Source organism: Hemibagrus wyckioides, linkage group LG03, assembly GCF_019097595.1.
Source record: "Hemibagrus wyckioides isolate EC202008001 linkage group LG03, SWU_Hwy_1.0, whole genome shotgun sequence".
NCBI classification, from domain to species: Eukaryota; Metazoa; Chordata; class Actinopteri; order Siluriformes; family Bagridae; genus Hemibagrus; species Hemibagrus wyckioides.
This window is the reverse complement of record NC_080712.1, coordinates 14,180,146-14,200,569: the sequence shown is the minus strand read 5'-3', so window position 1 is coordinate 14,200,569 and position 20,424 is coordinate 14,180,146. Positions and strand designations below refer to the sequence as shown.

At 38.3% G+C, this 20,424-nt stretch overlaps 1 protein-coding gene across 1 annotated transcript in view; it reads left to right on the top strand.

The window, feature by feature from the left end:
- The window catches only part of ptk7b (protein tyrosine kinase 7b), a 103,096-nt gene that overhangs the window by 62,494 nt on the left and 20,178 nt on the right, over positions 1-20,424 (top strand). Inside the window, exon 2 of the mRNA XM_058385710.1 lies at positions 7,448-7,744. Within this exon, the coding sequence (XP_058241693.1) occupies positions 7,448-7,744 (297 nt within the window). The remainder of the gene's footprint in view (positions 1-7,447; positions 7,745-20,424) is intronic.

Genomic DNA, 20,424 nt, shown 5'->3' with positions numbered 1-20,424 from the left:
AGTCTCTGAAACAATAACAATCTCTGAAATAGTAACAGTCTCTGAAATAGTAACAGTCTCTGAAACAGTAACAGTCTCTGAAACAATAACAATCTCTGAAATAGTAACAGTCTCTGAAATAGTAACAGTCTCTGAAACAGTAACAGTCTCTGAAATAGTAACAGTCTCTGAAACAGTAACAGTCTCTGAAACAGTAACAGTCTCTGAAATAGTAACAGTCTCTGAAACAGTCTCTGAAACAGTAACAGTCTCTGAAACAGTAACAGTCTCTGAAATAGTAACAGTCTCTGAAATAGTAACAGCCTCTGAAACAGTAACAGTCTCTGAAACACTAACAGTCTCTGAAATAGTAACAGTCTCTGAAACAGTAACAGTCTCTGAAACAGTAACAGTCTCTGAAAGAGTAACAGTCTCTGAAACAGTCTCTGAAACAGTAACAGTCTCTGAAATAGTAACAGTCTCTGAAACAGTCTCTGAAACAGTAACAGTCTCTGAAACAGTAACAATCTCTGAAATAGTAACAGTCTCTGAAATAGTAACAGTCTCTGAAACAGTAACAGTCTCTGAAAGAGTAACAGTCTCTGAAACAGTCTCTGAAACAGTAACAGTCTCTGAAACAGTAACAGTCTCTGAAATAGTAACAGTCTCTGAAACAGTAACAGTCTCTGAAACAGTAACAGTCTCTGAAACAGTAACAGTCTCTGAAAGAGTAACAGTCTCTGAAACAGTCTCTGAAACAGTAACAGTCTCTGAAATAGTAACAGTCTCTGAAAGAGTAACAGTCTCTGAAAAAGTAACAGTCTCTGAAAAAGTAACAGTCTCTGAAACAGTAACAGTCTCTGAAACAGTAACAGTCTCTGAAATAGTAACAGTCTCTGAAACAGTCTCTGAAATAGTAACAGTCTCTGAAACAGTAACAGTCTCTGAAACAGTAACAGTCTCTGAAAGAGTAACAGTCTCTGAAACAGTCTCTGAAACAGTAACAGTCTCTGAAACAGTAACAGTCTCTGAAAGAGTAACAGTCTCTGAAACAGTCTCTGAAACAGTAACAGTCTCTGAAACAGTAACAGTCTCTGAAATAGTAACAGTCTCTGAAACAGTAACAGTCTCTGAAACAGTAACAGTCTCTGAAACAGTAACAGTCTCTGAAAGAGTAACAGTCTCTGAAACAGTCTCTGAAACAGTAACAGTCTCTGAAATAGTAACAGTCTCTGAAAGAGTAACAGTCTCTGAAAAAGTAACAGTCTCTGAAAAAGTAACAGTCTCTGAAACAGTAACAGTCTCTGAAACAGTAACAGTCTCTGAAAGAGTAACAGTCTCTGAAACAGTCTCTGAAACAGTAACAGTCTCTGAAACAGTAACAGTCTCTGAAATAGTAACAGTCTCTGAAACAGTAACAGTCTCTGAAACAGTAACAGTCTCTGAAACAGTAACAGTCTCTGAAAGAGTAACAGTCTCTGAAACAGTCTCTGAAACAGTAACAGTCTCTGAAATAGTAACAGTCTCTGAAAGAGTAACAGTCTCTGAAAAAGTAACAGTCTCTGAAAAAGTAACAGTCTCTGAAACAGTAACAGTCTCTGAAACAGTAACAGTCTCTGAAATAGTAACAGTCTCTGAAACAGTCTCTGAAATAGTAACAGTCTCTGAAACAGTAACAGTCTCTGAAACAGTAACAGTCTCTGAAAGAGTAACAGTCTCTGAAACAGTCTCTGAAACAGTAACAGTCTCTGAAACAGTAACAGTCTCTGAAATAGTAACAGTCTCTGAAATAGTAACAGCCTCTGAAACAGTAACAGTCTCTGAAACAGTAACAGTCTCTGAAATAATAACAGACTCTGAAACAGTCTCTGAAACAGTAACAGTCTCTGAAACAGTAACAGTCTCTGAAATAGTAACAGTCTCTGAAACAGTCTCTGAAACAGTAACAGTCTCTGAAACAGTAACAGTCTCTGAAACAGTAACAGTCTCTGAAACAGTAACAGTCTCTGAAACAATAACAGTCTCTGAAATAGTAACAGTCTCTGAAACAGTCTCTGAAACAGTAACAGTCTCTGAAACAGTAACAGTCTCTGAAACAGTAACAGTCTCTGAAACAGTAACAGTCTCTGAAACAATAACAGTCTCTGAAATAGTAACAGTCTCTGAAACAGTCTCTGAAACAGTAACAGTCTCTGAAACAGTCTCTGAAACAGTAACAGTCTCTGAAAGAGTCACAGTCTCTGAAATAGTAACAGTCTCTGAAAGAGTGACAGTCTCTAACATAGTAACAGTCTCTAAAACAGTCTCTGAAACAGTAACAGTCTTTGAAACAGTGACAGTATCTGAAACACTAAAAGTCTCTGAAAGAGTCTCTGAAACAGTAACAGCCTGTCTCTGAAACAGTAACAGTCTCTAAAATAGTAACAGTCTCTGAAAGAGTCTCTGAAACAGTAACAGCCTGTCTCTGAAACAGTAACAGTCTCTAAAATAGTAACAGTCTGAAACACTAACAGTCTCTGAAAGAGACTCTGAAATAGTAACAGCCTGTCTCTGAAACAGTAACAGTCTCTGAAACAGTAACAGTCTCTGAAACAGTAACAGTCTCTAAAGTAGTAACAGTCTCTGAAAGAGTCTCTGAAACAGTAATAGTCTCTGAAAGGGTCTCTGAAACAGTAATATTCTCTAAAACAGTAACAGGATGTGGTAGCTTAGTGGTTAAGGTGTTGGACTAATGATCGGAGGTTTGAGTCTGAATCCCAGACCCACCAAGCTACCCCTTAACCCTCAGTTGTATAAAAAATGAGATAACACTGTTTCAGAGGCTAGTTTCGTATAATTAGTAACAGTGTCTGAAACAGTACAGAAAAGTCTCTGAAACAGTAACAGTCTGTAAAACACTCCTTCCTTCATGTTGTCTTAAAGGTACATTGTGTAGGTAAGATGTTTTTATTGCGATTGTCTGGGCTGTGATTATTTCTGGTTGTCAGTGATAGAATTATATTCATTATATTATCATGCAGTATGGAACAGCGTGTACAGCAAGCAATACCGATCATTTACCATGACACAACGTCATTTATGCAAAACAGCCTGGTGATTGTTTTATTCCTCTGTGATCATCTCCACATTCCTGCTGATGTCTGTAGGTCTGTGCTAAACATCAGAGAGTTTGAACTCAAATGTGTTTAGATGAGATAATTGGTGCTTGACTGAAATGTACTTTCTGTTATATCTACAAAAAATGTTATTTAAATATGTCCAGGCTGATGTAATGAACATGCTCAGTGCCAGAAAAAAACTGTTGTACTGCAGAGGTGCAGGATTAAATATAATGTGTGTCAATGTTGTGTTAGTTTCCTTTACTTTAAATCAAAAAAGCCGTGTTTGAGAGTATACTCATCAGATCCTGCTGATACAAGATTTCTTTACTTTAGCAATGATGCACACAAAAGCTAGTTTAATACAAGCTCCCCCTTGTGAAGAGTTTTCACGCTGCTAAACACTAATAAGCTCTTTTGTGAGCGAGTTACAAGCATTCACAAATGTTCTTTGTAGCACTCATCTTAACCTCCTTGAGGAGCAACAGGCACCTTGTTGTCTTCATTTCTTTTCTAGGTCAGCAGTCTATTCTTCTTCTTCTCCCAGCTTTTGAAGTGATATCTCCAGTCTAGTTGTTTAATGATTAATACTTGACAGTTATAACTGAGTTTCTTGTGCCGTTTGAAGACAGCTCCAGTGTCTCAGTGGGAGTGCGCTCTCGTGCACTGATGTAATCTACAGACTCACTGCCTTCATGTTCAATTAAGGGTATTTTTTTAAAGACAGAATCCTGCTGTCGGAAAAGGGGTAGAGGTCTTGTTTCCAGAGACGCAAAATGATATGAGCCAAGAGCTCCTTGGCTGAGGCTAAAGTGGGGTGGTTTCTAGTTCAGTATCTATTTTGCATTTTTGGAAACATTTGTTTTTCATCTTAACCCTGAAACGTTTGGTAAAGGTTGTACAACATGTTTTTGTGGTGGAGGGACATGCATCTGTGGGCATCTGGTTTGCTTCTTTACAGTGAAATAAATATGTGGACACGTTTGTTTTTGTTATTTAATATACTTCAGTTACTACTGGACAGGGGGTATTAGTGGGTCTGAGTAACACAGGCCCTCATCGAGGGGCGGGAAGCCACAAAGGTATAATAATAATTATCCATAATATTATGATTAAATAGTTACATAGTTTTTATAGCATTTCGCAAGATTCTATTTTCCATCTGTAAAAAATAAGAAATAAGCAGTGTCCTCCATGTTAGGGATCCCCCCTTTCAGAAGAGAAAATGGTTTGGTCTGGTCAGTGCTCTGTCAGCTTGTGGTGTGGAAAGGAGTCACATACTACAAAACATTATGCCTAATTTGGGTTATTAGAAAAGAAAGGAGTGGCGAGAAAGAGGGAAAGAAAGCTGCAGGAGGGCTGAATATTTTTTTAAAAATTTTAGATGAAAAGTAAGCCTTTCTTATGCAACTTGCGAGAGAAATGTGTAACTGTTCCGATCCCTTTTAAGCATGTTCATAAAATCTGTGCAAATGAAAGCAAAATGTCAAAACAAAATATCTTCATAAGTATGTGAACAAAACTGATAGTGAAAAAAGTATTCAGGACACTATGGTATAATTCTAATTATATATATAATGTTTCTATAAAAATAATTCAAACTCTGGACCTGGTGTCATTAAAATAGGCGCTGCCATTGATTAGGAGCAATCATAATGGGAAGCTTCATTCAGTCCTTAGGGCCAACATTATTAAAAACTTGAGTGGAAGCTCAAGCTCAATATTTCGCTCAAGCTCAGCTGGCTCGCCTGGATGTCTGATGTTGAAAGACCCAAGCTTACATCACAGCTGATGTGCCCTAGTTATCATGAAACCATGCTTCAGTCTATCAGTGAAACCTGTTCAGTCTGTGCAATAGGTTTTTGTTATTGTCCTGATGACCTGATTACCATGAACTACATCTATGGGTCATTTCTGTGGTTAAGCAGTATAGTATAGTGATGGTCTTTACAGGAAAGTTCTAAGGTGATGAATGTTAAGAGGCGGACTGATATTAGCACTTTGTCATTTCAGTTAGCTCCACTGGGGCTTGATACTTTGACCTCTTATAACAGATAGAAGCTTCTGCCTTTATACATCAGCAGGGATATTAGCAACTGCATCCTACCGAACCTCAAGGGGAACTGCTCGCTTTTATATCTGTTTCTCTCTCTCTCTTCACGTCACACGTCACATTTCCAGTCCTTTCTGAGCTGCGCTTATTCCTTTGAGACTTTCTTGAAATTTGCATATATCATCTATCATCTATAATTGTTCAATATATTACATATTCAGTGCAATTTTAAACACTCTTACAGATCTCTTAAGGCATTTTCAGAACGCTTACGCGAAATAAGTTCAAGAGAACTCCATTTGTATGATCATATCTCTCCATATGTAAACTGTCTAATTTTTTGCAATCATATGAGGTAGATGGTTTGTGGTTTGTGGTTGAAATGAAAAACAACCACTGCTAAAGTCAGTTTGTTTTTCTCCAGTAATGAACTGATTTGCATTTCATGAGTTTTGGGAACCTGCTTTTTAAGCAAAATATGTTTTGGGAATCTGTACACTGAAGCAAAAAGAAGTCAGTTTGCCGAAAAAACAAGGTTTTTACAGTTCGGTACATGTTGCATGTGTGTGTGTGTGTGTGTGTGTGGTTACACCTCTTCCATCTCTCATTAGGCAACTGTGTGTGTGTGTGTGTGTGTGTGTGTGCACGCATGTATGAGAGAGACAGGTAGTGAAAATATTAATAGTATTAATAGTCAATCAGGTTGCATGGCCATGTTTGTATAAGTGAAAGCAATATTACTGCAATTTTTGAATAATATTTTACACTCCGCATATGGATATAATTATAAATAATAAAACCCTTTTTTTCCCTTACACATTCTGGGCTTCTTGGTCTCTTTCCACCCCTGTCATTCACACTGTCTCTCTGGAGAAGTTTTGATTGAGGTGGTGGTTTCCAATAGTCTGAGGCAATTAATATAACAAAGACAGACACACACACACACACACACATAGACAGTCATGCTCACTTATTTCCAGGTCAGTGGCCACTGCTCATCTGAATGGACACATGACAGAATGCTTTTCCTAAAAATGGCTGACAGGCTGCCAGTTGGATTTAATCACTGCCCTTTAGGCCAGTCTGAGTCCTTGGCTTTCTCCTACACATGCAGTAGGATGTCATGCCTGCCTGAGAGAGTGTGTGTGTGAGTGTGCATGTGCTGTGTATATATTAGCAGTTTTTGGGCCTCAGATGTCCAAATGATACCAGCACTATATGACAGTTTTGACCTTGTGGGAACATTTGGCTAGTCCCTAAAAAGTCCCTATTGCAAGGGCTACATATTCCTGTAATAATATAATAATATTTATAGAGGTCTACCTCTATAAGTGTCAGCTAATCTCTATGCAGCTTTTTTTTTTGACGCAAACTTGTCGAGCTGATTATGTTAGAAAGGCATGTCAGCTGTATTTCTGTTACGTTAAAATCTTGTTTAAAGCTGTAAAAATCGCAAATGTCTCCTGAATGTAGCGCTTGGTGATAATAATCTGCTGGGTTATAACACTGTTATATAGTAAAGGTGACAATGATCGCACCGGTTCCTATATAAAATTTATTTATATGTAAACGTATATAATGATACTGTATTTATATGTGTGTATTTTCTGACCCTAAAATAAATCTCAGGTAAATCTTTGAATCTATAAATATGAATTATATGTCATAATGATTATATAACCAGTGATGTTTCAGCCTGGAAATGAGCTTAACACAAGCTTATATCACGAACTTGACTGGCATCTTGTCATGAAAGCCTATGAAAACATTCTTTAGGGCAACTGATGACTGTTTGAATAAGCCTTTATAAATGTTTTTAAAGGTTTGTCATGACGGGCTTATGCAGGTGTTATGTAGTCATGAATGCCACCCCTAGGTAAAGAATTACAAAAATGCCTATGTGGGTTTCTAGATTATTTATAGCTATTGATATATCGTGTGTGTGTCTGTGTGTGTGTGTGTGTGTGTGTACATTTTGGTATATTCACTAGGTTAGGAAGCAGATTTGACAGGCAGTACAGTGTGAGTCTCAGTGTTGCTGAAGTGTGCAGACAGCAGAGGAAAGAAACATGCTATGAAACATGACCTGCATCATAAAATACTTCTTTCAAAAACTTTTTGCTCTCTGCCCTTACACTATTACCTCCTGAATCGTTGCTGAAGTAGAGCAGAAAATATGTTTGAATAAATCAAATCTAATGTTAAACCTGTAATTAGCAGTAGCCTTTATGAGTGCATGTATGTACATGACTGTGTTTGAACAAGGCTATAAATATCCATAATTCATAACTCTCTCTCTCTCTACTTTCTTTCACAGTGCTGTGTGTGCAGTCCTCACCTCTGCACTTTTCCAAAGAGCCCCAGTCTCAGGATGCACTGCATGGTCGCAGTGCCATGCTGCGCTGTGAGGTCAGTGAAGGGACTGGTGTGCAATACTCGTGGCTGCAGGACGGCCAGCCAGTGCAGGACTCCGAGCGACGCTTCATGGAGGATGGAAACCTCAAATTTACTGCAGTGGATCGGCATCTCGACACAGGCAACTTCCAATGTGTAGCCAAAAGCTTGACCACTGCGGAGGAGGCCAGGTCCATCAACGCTTCCTTCAACATCAAGTGTAAGTACCCTACATTATGTCTTTATATTGTGTTTAAAATGTCCTTTCCTTCTCTAACTATGTAGAAATAGTGTTATTATTAGCTTATTAGCTCACGTGATAATCTCAACTATTTTGCAGTCATGGACCATTTTAACTGTAATAAAAAAAAAACATTGCCCCCTCAGATATAATTTGTCAAATCAAATATTAGACATGTACAATAGCAATTTTGCCTGTTTATTGAACCCATAGTGATTTTTATTCCCAAAATTTCCACTCACACACATTTTCAGCAAAGTTTTTAATGAAAATTGTCACTACACTTAATTCAGCTGTCCAGTCGAATATATAAATAACTATGTGCTTATGTGGGATGTGGTAACTTAGTGGTTAAGGTGTTGGGCTACTGACTGGAAGGTTGTGAGTTTTAACCCTGGGTCCATCAAGCTGCTACTGCTGGGCCCCAGAGCAAGGCCCTTAACTGCTTAATGAAATAAAATTGTAAGTCTCTCTGTATAAGGGCATCTGTCAAATACTGCAAATGTAAACTACTCAAAAATATAATCACTCTTATAATGATGAGTTGTAATAAATTTTAAAACTGGTGGCCCCTGTGGCTTGAAAGACCCCATTTGGAGAAGCAAGGCTTTAGATGTCTGCTTAGAAGGACAAAGATCACCATGACTATAGACTTGAGAAGCAGAACTTTCCTAAGAGACATTACTGTCTCCGTGTCGAAAAGACTAAGCTGCTTCCAAGTGTTAACATCTATAACATACAGTAAATATATTTTTAAAAATGTAGATATTTCATATATTTGGCCACTTTAGCCAACCATTTTGTTACACAGGAAGCTGAGGAGTCTGTATGACTTCCATATGTTTCGTGTAGTAAATCCTTTTCCTCATGTGCTTTAAGCAAACTCCTCTATGGCATAGATGATATACACTTTTTGGGTTGTCAGGGAAAATCGATGGGAACATGTTAAAAACATTACTTCTACAAAAGACTGGTTTGTGTGGGATTTGTGTTGAGTGTAGTGTAGCTTCTCCCTGGCCTAAGGTGAAGATACAGGATCTAGTATGTCTCTGAGAAATAAGTCAGGATAATCTCTTTCAAGCCAAGGACTTGCTTTTGTGCATATTTTCTTCTCCTTAGTGTATCCCTCCTATAATATTACTCTCTGAATGTCCTCTCCCAACATTTTAAACATTGACTCTGCATTGTACCGCCCATCTCCTTTTCTCATTTCTCTGCTTTGTGTAACAGAGTGCCCCTCTCTGTTCCCATAAAAAAAGAAAAGAAAAGCTTTGTGTTTGGAATTACCATGCAACAGGAATCTTGCTTGCAGCCATATAATTATTCGAGGCCACATGATCGATGTTTTTGCCTGTACATTAGATTTCACTCCATGCTCTTCATTCTCCAAACCATCATACCTTTTCAAAAGCGCTTTCTGCTCACAGGCTTCATTTTGGTTTTGGTCTAATCAGAAACATCAGATCCCACTTATGTTTCACACGTGACTAAAACCAAAGCTCTCTGTTCCACTCATATCCTTAAATAACAGCCCTGTTTTTCCATGGACAGACGCCACTCTCTCTTTCCTCCTCCGGTTAGATTGATTTGACATGTTAATGTGTTGGCTGAGAAACACTGGAGCTAGTGAGAGATTTTTTTTACGTTGTTTTATTGCTCTGGGTCCTAAAGAAGGAGAACCAGAGAGAGAGGGGTAAAGTTTAGTAATGACTTCTAGTAGATCTCTTTAGATCTGAGTCCAGAAACAGTTCAACAAGAGCCAAAGACAACGGTTTTGTTTCCTACTTGGAGTTTCTGTACTGTTTCTTGTGTAGGTTTATGTTTTTATAGTTTGGGGAGATGTGTGATATAATGCAGTGTTAGGAGTGAACGGTGGTGGAGGGACTACTAAAGTTTATTTCATACTTTTTTGTAATATTGTATTTCTATTCACGTTTACAGAGTTTAGCAGACGCCCGTATCCAGAGCGACTTCAAAGAACTGAAGTACTTTGAAGTCTCCATTAAAATCAGTTCCTCATGCTAGTATAAATAAGAATGTTATCACGCTAAGTAGGAAGTGATAGCTCACTCGTTAAGATGTTGGACTTCTGATTGGAAAGTCGAGAGTTTTAACCCCAGGATAACCATTACGCCACTGCTGAGCTCATAAACGAGGCCCTCGACTGCTCATAGCAGATAAATGTAAATTAAGTTAAGTTAACCCTTAAGTTAAGTTGTCTTTATTTGTCACATATACATTACTGCACAGTGAAATTCTTTCTTCACATATCCCATTCCTGGGGGTTGGGGTCAGAGCACAGGGTCAGCCATGAGTTAGGGCTTTGCTCAAGGGCCCAACGGTGGCAGCTTGGTGGTGCTTAACCACTTGAGCTTCCACCACCCCTTAGAGTGTGTGTGTGTGTGGGGTGGTTAAAGACATTCCCCAACCTGCCGAATAAAGCTAAAGCTAATCTGTGTCTTAATTTACATCTTCTTGTGTGCTGTATTTCAACTGAAAATCAATAGTGCTGGTCCATTATTCCACTAGGGGGCAAAATAGAGCAGGACAATCAACTCAACTACTGGCAAAATGTACTGATGATGAGTAATCCTTCATTAGCAAGGTAAAGGCTATGCTGTAATTCTAACTCTTTAACGTTTCTTTCCAAAGGAACTAAATTATGTGGTTGACAGCAATAGAGTGGAATACGTCTGCAATCAAGTCTTACAGTCGATTTGTATTTTTTTTCCTTCCCCTTAAATATTTCACCATTTTTTATAGTGTATAATTCAGATTTATGACATAATCACAGCACTACAAAATGGAGAGAAGTTGAATGTGGTGAATACTTATGCAAGGTGCTTTAAATATGGATATATATGAGCAGAAATATAAAGCACAGAAACTGTTGTGATGTGGGTCTACTAAACTATTTTTTTTTTGGTGCACATGATACTAGACTGTGTATTGTTTGTTCTAAGATCATTATAATCATTATCAGCTTTGTCTTAGAAAGAAGCTAGCCAGGAGAGGATCATTCCACCATCTGGGTGTCAGGACAGAGACCAGTCTTGATGCATGTCGTCTTTGGCCCTTGAGGGATACTGGGTTCATTTGAGCTGTGGTAGAGCCTTGAAGGGAAATTTGTGCATAGCAGGTTTGATAAATGTGACTAGTGTTACAGTGAGGCTGTGAGCTACGTGGTTTTCTGCGCTTCTTAGGTTAGCCCACAGTGGGGCAACAGTTTATGTTGTGGTTATTAATGTAGCCCAAGCATGCTACCTGTAAGGTGTTTTTATGTGAATAGTGATGGAACTCAGACATTACAGAATTTGAATAACTTTGGATAGATTAAACTGCATCTTCCTGATGTAACACAAAACAATATATCATATTTTATGTTAAGTGTTTGTCTAAGCAGTACTCAGGAATCTCAGGAGGTCTATTGTTACTTTCTGTAAACTCTTCATAAAATTAACAGGTGTGTTAAAAGCTGGAAGAGGAAAAAACTGACTGCTTTCGGTTCCTGTGGACTAGTTCAGGAAAAAACTATAACACATATAACAGAAGAAAACGCAGAAGAAAATCATGTGACAAACATGACAAGTGATTTAGTATTATAAATATAAACACAGCCACAGCAGGATTTTTTTGGCATTATCTTGGCATAAGCAACTTGTCCATCTCCGATGTATGGAGCACACTGGAGAGCACTGATAGCAGCGTCGCTTGGCCCAAGAGTAACACCAGGAAGACAGAAAGTGGAAAGATCAGAACAGTGGGTGTCTGTATCCCATCCGTTTGAGGCTGCAGAGAAACCCATCCTCTCTGAACTCACTCCATGAGCAGGGTTTGGCATGGGAACACCAGGCTGAGGTCTCATTAACTAAGGATACTTGCTTTCCCGGCACTGTTTTTGGAGCGGCACATCTGACCTGACAGAACAGTCAGAGCTCTGTCTCAGGCAATTAATTGTGATTTATAGTTGTAATAAAAACTCTACCACAGACAACTAGGAGTTGAGTGTAAGTGAAAATTTCAAGGAGACGCGATGACCTGTGTGCACAAGAGAGGATCTTGTAATGTAGCAGCTCTTAGGAAAACATTTGTTATTTTACTTTCAGGGACATAAAAGGGTCCAGAGTAATCATATGGTTCTTTAGGCAAGCCCACAGGTGTGTGTGTGTGTGTGTGTGTGTGAGAGAGAGAGAGAGAGAGAGAGAGAGATAGCTTCTGAGCTGAAAGGGTTCAGGCACCCACTCTAAACAAGAGGCAGCACTCTGTCAGCACACACACACACACACACACTCAGGCACACACACATACACTAACAGAGTCTGTATTCAAGTAGACATGCTTGTTGAGTGTGTATAGAAAACAGATTCTTGTCCCTTCATTATACAAAGCTTGACTGTTTGAAAAGGGGAATAGAACACACACACACATGAACACACACAGACACGCACATGCACACACACACACACACAACACCATTTGGAGTTTCCCTGATAATATGCTAAAAATTCCTACAGACACAGGCTGATATAAATTGAAGGGAAAAAAAAACACCCATTATGCACTGAGGACTTATACCTCTAGCAACATATACTCAACACAAACAAGATGCCAGTTTCACATGTTTTCATGTATCCAGGAGGCAAAACACCAAAGACCCTGCTTTGGGAGAGGGACCAAAATGGAAATGAGGAGGTCCAGATCAGACTGGTGTGCAGTTTGTAGATAAAATTAGATCCAAAAATGAAAGTGCCAAGAACTTGTGTGAACAAGAGCAAGACAAACACACATCTTAGCATGCCTTTAGTGCAATTAGTAAACTCTAAAAGCTCAACAAATGAAGCAGAGAAATGTAAGTCTCCTTGGTCATTTTTCAAAGTGACAACTGGTCATAAGTCCAAATGGCAGCTTGAGGTTTATTTATGAGAAATACTAATACAGCACTACAGCATGATTTATAAATAAAGTAAAAATGTAAGAAAGTAAATTAATCTCTTGTTTTATGCAATCACTTGGATTATTTAAAAAAAACATTTCACACAAGATGATTTATATAAATGATTAAAATGGCATTCAGATAACAGATCGTTGTAAATCCAAAGAAACAAACAAAAAAAATCCCTAGGTATCTGGGGGACACAGTGGATTTGTGGTTAGCATGTTTGCCTCGCACCTCCAGGATTGAATTTTGCCTCTGCACATGTTCTCTTTGTGCTTCCAGGGGTTTCTCCAGGTACTTGTACAAAGGCATGTGTAGGCTGATTGACTTCTCTAAATTGTGTGAATGGGTGTGTGAGCATGTGTGTGATTGTGCTCCTTAATGAGTTTAGCACCCTGTTCAGGGTGTCCCCTGCTTTCTGCCCAGATTTCCCTGGGATAGACTTCAGGTTTCTTGTAATAAGCCGTACAGAAAAGGGATGGATGGATGGATGGATGGATGGATAAATGGATGGATGGATGGATGAATGGATGGATGGGTGGAATGAAGGAAGGAAGGATGGATGGAAGGATGGGTGGATGGAAGGGTGGATGGATGGGTGGATAGATGGATGGATAGATGTATGGATGTATGTTTGGATGGATATATGGATAAATGGACGGATGGAAGGAAGGAAGGACAGACGGATGGCTGGGTGGATAGATGGATGGATAGATGGAAGGATGGATGGATACCTTAGGTAGCTGGAAAATCATGCTGTAAGTCATCTTCACTAAAACAGATTTAAAATACTATTCAGTTTGCCGTTTTCTATCTGTGTTCTATCTCTATCTTTGTCTTTGATGTTAGCCTTCTTTTATTTTCATTCCTGAAACGTACGACAGTGCAAACCTATCTGTCGTTCACTTTACATTTACTATACTTTATATTTACCTGATTGAGATTTGTGCCATGCTGACATAGCTTGTATCTGTGCTATACTAAATCTCCACCAGGCAGCTTCTCCATCTCCATCTACCTTTTCTCCAAAATCCTATTGATCCAGCAGGATTCAGTCTTACCTCACACACACTGTTTATTAATCTGACACACTGCTGTGGCCATGTACCATCGTTCCTCAGGATGGAATTGAGCGTTTTTCAGCGTGGGAGTGTGTGATATAGCAGAGAGATAGTTGCTTATGTTATGTTTACATTCAGTGGCATGGATCAGCATGTGATCATTTCAGTAAGTGCATTACAGAAAACTGAGAATTTGTCAAAGACTCAAATAACCAAGAGAATTTGTGTAATGTGATAGAGCCGATACTTGTGTTTATGTGCATTTCTTCAGCTGGGGTTTTCACAGGTAATCTGAGATTAATTCAGCTGTGTAATGGAGATGTGATGAAGAACTTTTTGTATTAGTAGAAATCCCCCTTGAGTGGCTAATAATACTGTAGATATTTGTTATTATACATGCATTTAGACCAACTTTGGGTAGGGATGACATGGAAAAACTAGACCTCAGCACACACACACACACACACACACACACACGGACCATGTCATTTGTCTTTTTTCCCAGTTGTCCAGTCTGGGTGAGTCTATGCTCACTGATTCCTAGTCTTGGCTGACTGGAGCAGGACATGTCTTCTTCATGTCTTCTGCTGTTGCAGACCATCTACCTCAAAGTTTTGTGTGTTCTGAGACGCTTTTCTGCACATCACATTTGAAAAGAGTGCTTATTTTAGTTACAGTAGCTTTTGTGCTCAGGTCATTCTCCTCTGACCTCTCTCAGAGACAAGAGGTTGTCACCCACAGAACTGCCATTCTCTGGATGTTTTTTGTTTTCCCCACCATTCTGGAGACTCTACATACTGTGTGAAAATCTCAGGAGTTTCTGAAATACTCAAACCAACTTGTCTCGCACCAACGACTATGCCATACTCACAGCGATCATGCTGTTTCTTTATTCTGATGCTTGATGTAAACATTCACTGGAGACCTGAGGATTTTCGGCACTGCACTGCTGCCATATATATATATATATATATATATATATATATATATATATATATATATATATATATACCTCGCTACATATACACACTCTGAAATCAAGTACCTAGTGAAGAAAACAACTCCTGACCCCATCATGAACACACAGAAGTTTTTTATTATTTATTAACTATTCTGCAGCCTCTAACTAGGTGTCACTGCTGCCAGGCATTTTATGGAAAAAAAAAAAGACACTAGGGTCTCTTTAAGGTCTACATTATTGAGTCTTATTTTTTGTCCTGACTTATGTTTCATCATTCATTTGTCAGTTTATTCATTCTCTTTTGTATTTCAATTCGATTCCTGCTTGACATTATTTGGTTTTATTGTGCAGACTCTTTTAGATGTGCTAAATAATTACGCTTGTCTTATTTGATGAACCTAATCCAGCAACTCACATATTAACAAATTAGGCAAATATGTCATACAGCTTTATTTGCTGAATTTTCCACATACCGAACCCAAACCAGCTCAACTTTGAATTCCAAAACACTTTGTATCATATAACTAGCACTTTTCTAGTTAAATAAACCTGGTGAATCGTATTATATTAAATTCCTACTAATTAAGAAACTGCTAGTGCAGTTAGACAGGTATTAGCCAATTCCATTGATTTGCATGACTATCTAGATCTTGCAATCATGTGGCAGTGTTTTTAGCTTCCATATTGTTATTATTGCATATAGTAGTATAAAATCTGTATCACACCACCGTCACTTAATAAATGTTTTCAGTCATTGTACAGGACAGTACAACAGTAATGACAGGGTTGCACCTACATGTCTAAATGTGTTAGTTAAAATTAGTCTATGGCTGCCAACCTCTTAGCAAATAATCAGAATAAATTCTAATAATCCATTCATTCATCAATCCAACTTATCTTACATAAGGTAGCCTGTAGTCTGACCCAGGGGACAAAAGGGTGGGGTCATTACAGACAGGCTGACAGTCTACTGACAGACAGACACACACACATCCATCCACAAACACTACGGACAATTTAGAGATGTCAAGACTACAAAGCATGTCTTTGGATTTGAGGAGGTAACCAAAGTATCCAGAGGAAACCCCTGAAACACAGGGAGAACAAGCAAACTTCACACACACACACACAGGTCAAGAATCAAATCTCTAATCCCAGAGGTGTAAGGCAAGCATGCTCAGTCTATATAACTATTATTTACAGAATGATTATCATAAGATATATTACAAATATTGGCAGAGGAAGAGGGGGATTATGGAGTGGACCATGTCTGCTGCATGTGTGTTGTTTCTCATGCGAAGGCTGAGACACAGATAAGTCAAAATTTTCTACTTCTCTAATCGAACAACTAAAGCCTGATTATATCTCCAATGCTCAGAAGAATGTATCATGATATTAATGTATCACAATATATTACTGATAAGTTGTCAGCTCATCATATGGCCCAGTCCTAGAGCAGAAATCGTACACACTTTGAATACACTCATTTAAATCGAATCTCCTGTTGTGTTTCCGAGCTTCACTATAAAGCCGTTTTCTCTTCGCACCAGTGTTTACTTTCACACATCTTGATGCGCTGCCATCAGGAGTCAGCTCAGTGGGAGTGATGTGCTGTCAAGTGATGGATGATGTTCCCTTAAGACTCTCTGTCTCACTTCCTATGTCTCTGTCTCTCCATCTCCTTTAATCTATCGCTTTTCTCTCTATTTACTTTCTGTCAAGCTTGTCACATCTACACACACCTACACACACATTCAGTAAATAACACGATGGCGAGAATAAATATTGTGTTTGCCATTTAAGGTGGACTTTTCCACTGTTAAATCTTACTTACACGTTTCATTTCATTTGATATAAATCTCTCAACAGAAGAGTGTTTTTTACAGTTCGTCATCTTTATCTCAGTAATCTGAAGTCCTTCCTAATGCACTCTCCATGCCCCATCACCCTTTACTTCTCTTTTTTTCCGCCTTCGCTCCTTCTCTTTTTTCCATATTCCTCCTCCGCTTCTGTCACACACGGTTAACTCTGACATGCCAGGGATTGTGTGAACAAAAGCAGGCCCCTTTTAGGACTGAGCACCTCTTTATTCAGTCACAGTATTGTTCACACACTTCTAATTAAATTACCCAGGATGTCATAGCAATTTTATACAGCATTCAAAAAACCTCTTCTCTCTTCTCCCTTCTGTCCTCTCCTCCTCTCCACTCCTCTATCCGCTTCTCTCCTTTCCTTTCCTCTCCTCTTTTCTCCACCCCCCTCTCTCTTCTTCTCTCCTTTCCTCTCCTCTTTTCTCCATCCCCGTCTCTCTTCTTCTCTCCTTTCCTCTCTCTTCTTTTCCCGACTCCTCTCTCTTCTTCTCTCTTTTCCTCTCTCCTCTTTTCTCCACTCCTCTCTCTTCTTCTCTCCTTTCCTCTCTCCTCTTTTCTCCACTCCTCTCTCTTCTTCTCTCCTTTCCTCTCTCTTCTTTTCCCGACTCCACTTTCTCCTCTCCTCTCCTCTCCTCTCCTCTCCTCTCCTCTCCTCTCCTCTATTTTCTATTATTTTTTCTCCTCCTTTCTTTTCTTTCCTCCTCTTTTCTTTTCTCCTCTCTCTCCTCTCTTCTTATTTTCTATCCTCTTTTCTCCACTTTTCTTCTCTCCTCGCATTCCCTTGCATATTTTTGCTCATGTTCTCCTCTCCTATTTCTTCTTTTTTTCTCACCTCCTCTCATTTCCCCTCCTCTTTTGTCCTTTCCTTTTTCTGCTTTTTTCTTCCTTCCTCATTTCTCCTCTATTCTCCTCTCTTCCTTTTTTCTCCTTACCTCTCATTTTCTTTCATCTTTTCTCCTCTCTTCCTTTTTTTCTCTCCTCTTTCCCCTTCTTATTTTTTGTTCTTATTCTCATTTTCTTTTATAGTTTCTCTTCTCTTCCTTTTTCTCTCTACTTTTTCCTCTTCTCATTTTCTGTCCTCTTTTTGTCCTCTACTCTTTCTCCTTTCTTCTCCCTTCTTCTCATTTCTCCTCTTTTCTCCTCTCTTCCTTTTTTTCCTCTCTTCTTTTCTCCTCTACTCTTTCTCCTTTCTTCCTCTCATGTTTACTTCTATTTTCACTTCCTTTCTCATCTCCTCTCATTTTCTTTCCTCTCTTCTCCTCTCTTCTCCTCTCCTTTCCTAGCATCTCTCATCTCAGGTCACTCCTCTTCTCTTCTCTTCCCATCCCTACAGTTCTCTTCTCTTCTCTTCTCTCTTAGCTCTCCTCTCCTGCTAACTTGAGGCTATTATTAAATCTATCCAAGATTACAGCTGAAACTAATTGCCATAGCAACCCATACTCAGGGTGAAGGTAACATACTTACACTACATGTTCCTGGATCTTGGGCATTCATTAATCTCCATAATCCCAGAAGCAGCTAGCAGGAAGCTGCCAAGATAATGCTACAGTACTGATGAGAGGTGGGCTGAGTATGAGTTCCTTTAGAGTTATGAGTTTATAATGAAGTCTGGTTGGAATGTGGAAAATAAGAAATGGTTTACACATTATTATTTTTTTAAATGTGTCATTTTATTTCTTCTCTCTCTCTCTCTCTCTCTCTCCCGAAATCTTCCTTTTACATTCCTCTCTGTTCATCCTCACTCAAACAGATGAGGCTGCTGCTTCCTCTTTTGTACTGACTGCCTATGCAGTGTTTCTGTCTGTGTGTGTGTGTGTAATTGAACGTCAGCATTATATTCTCATACACTTCCTTATGAAATACAGAATGGATGAAAGTCTGTCACCCTTAAGGAGTTCTAGGCTAAAGCTTGTCAGGATCGTCTCTATGAAGCAGCAGTATGTGTGTCATGAAAGCACTCTCGCTCTATACCATTTTTGATGGTTAATATAATCCCCCTAAGGGTTGCGCTGGACGGTCCAGACTCTGAATTAATGTAATGCAACAACCCTGTGCCCTGTGTGTGTGTGTGTGTGTGTATGCATGTATGTTTGTGTGTGTATGTATGTGTGTGTGTATGCATGTATGTATGTGTGTGTGTGTTTTTGTTTGTGTATGCGGTTATGTTTGTGTGTGTATGTGTGTGTGTGAATGTGTGTGTGTGTTTGTGTGTGTATGCGGTTATGTTTGTGTGTGTGCGCGTGTATGAGTTTATGTATGTTTGTGTGCATGTGTGTGTTTGTAGGTATGCCTGTATGTTTGTTTGTGCATGTGTGTGTGTGTGTGTGTGTGTGTGGGCTTCCTCTGTACAGTACCTCATTCCTTGCATATTTTATGTATAATAAATTCATACAGGCCAGGAGCATCTAAAGTGTACAGCTCAAGTGTTCACGCTGGATTTAATACACACACACACACACATATACGTACACACAAGCACAATAACATCTAGGTCAAATAAACAGAGAAAGCGGCTAAACAGAGACACACAGTAATGAGAGTTGCCTCACAGCCCTGTGCTTTTCGAGCAGATGATGAGGGATGGAGAAATGTATGCATGCAGTCTGTGTGTAGCTGCATAAACAACCTCCTGCATTATTAATCAAATACTCTACACTCACTGCTGCCAAACATCTCACATAGCCAGCTAATGCTTATTCCTTCATATATAAATGATTCTTAATAATCTGTGAGTAAAATGTTCAATGTTCAGTATCATTTCATAAGAAGGCAGAAAGAGGTATAGAAGTGTGTTGCTGGGGTTCTGCTCCTCTTTAACATAATGGAGTTATGGTGTGTTCCAGCTAATACTCATCAGTTTCAGTAAAAAAAAAAGAAAAAATAGACAAGAAAGTTTTCCTCATATGTTTGCAACTTGATTTATTTATTTACTTTATTTATTTACCAAGTTTAATTATTTACCTGAATTTGCATTCCTGAAGAAAACTTGTATTTTTGGATTTTTATATTATTGTGTAATACTTTTCCTTTTTGTGTAATTCTTTTCCTTTTTGTGTAATTCTTTTCCTTTTTGTGTAATTCTTTTCTTTTTTGTGTAATTCTTTTCCTTTTTGTGTAATTCTTTTCTTTTTTGTGTAATTCTTTTCTTTTTTGTGTAATTCTTTTCCTTTTTGTGTAATTCTTTTCTTTTTTGTGTAATTCTTTTCTTTTTTGTGTAATTCTTTTCCTTTTTGTGTAATTCTTTTCTTTTTTGTGTAATTCTTTTCCTTTTTGTGTAATTCTTTTCTTTTTTGTGTAATTCTTTTTCTTTTTGTGTAATTCTTTTTCTTTTTCATGTAATTCTTTTTCTTTTTGTGTAATTCTTTTTCTTTTTGTGTAATTTTTTCCTTTATGTGTAATACTTTTCTTTTTTGTGTAATTCTTTTTCTTTTTTGTGTAATTTTTTTCCTTTTAATCTGACACCTTTCTTTATTTGTTATACGTTTTCTTTTTGTTTGATACTGTTCCTTTTTTGTAGTACTTTCTCTATCTGTGTAATACTTTATCTCTTTGTGTAATACTTTTCTTTTTTTTTTTTAATACTGATACCGTTCTTTTGTTACGTAATACTTTTTGTTTTTGTGTAATCCCTTTTTTGTGAAATTTGCTGTAACAACCTGAATGACTCAGTGGAGAAACATAATGAGAGCTTCCAGGCAGATGTACTGCAGGATATAATTAGACAGTTAACATCGTTACTGTTCTGTGGCATTTGTATTACACAAACTGCTGAACAGGACCAGTTCACATTCATTGTGGATCAAAATGACAAGAGGTTTCATTATAGTGCT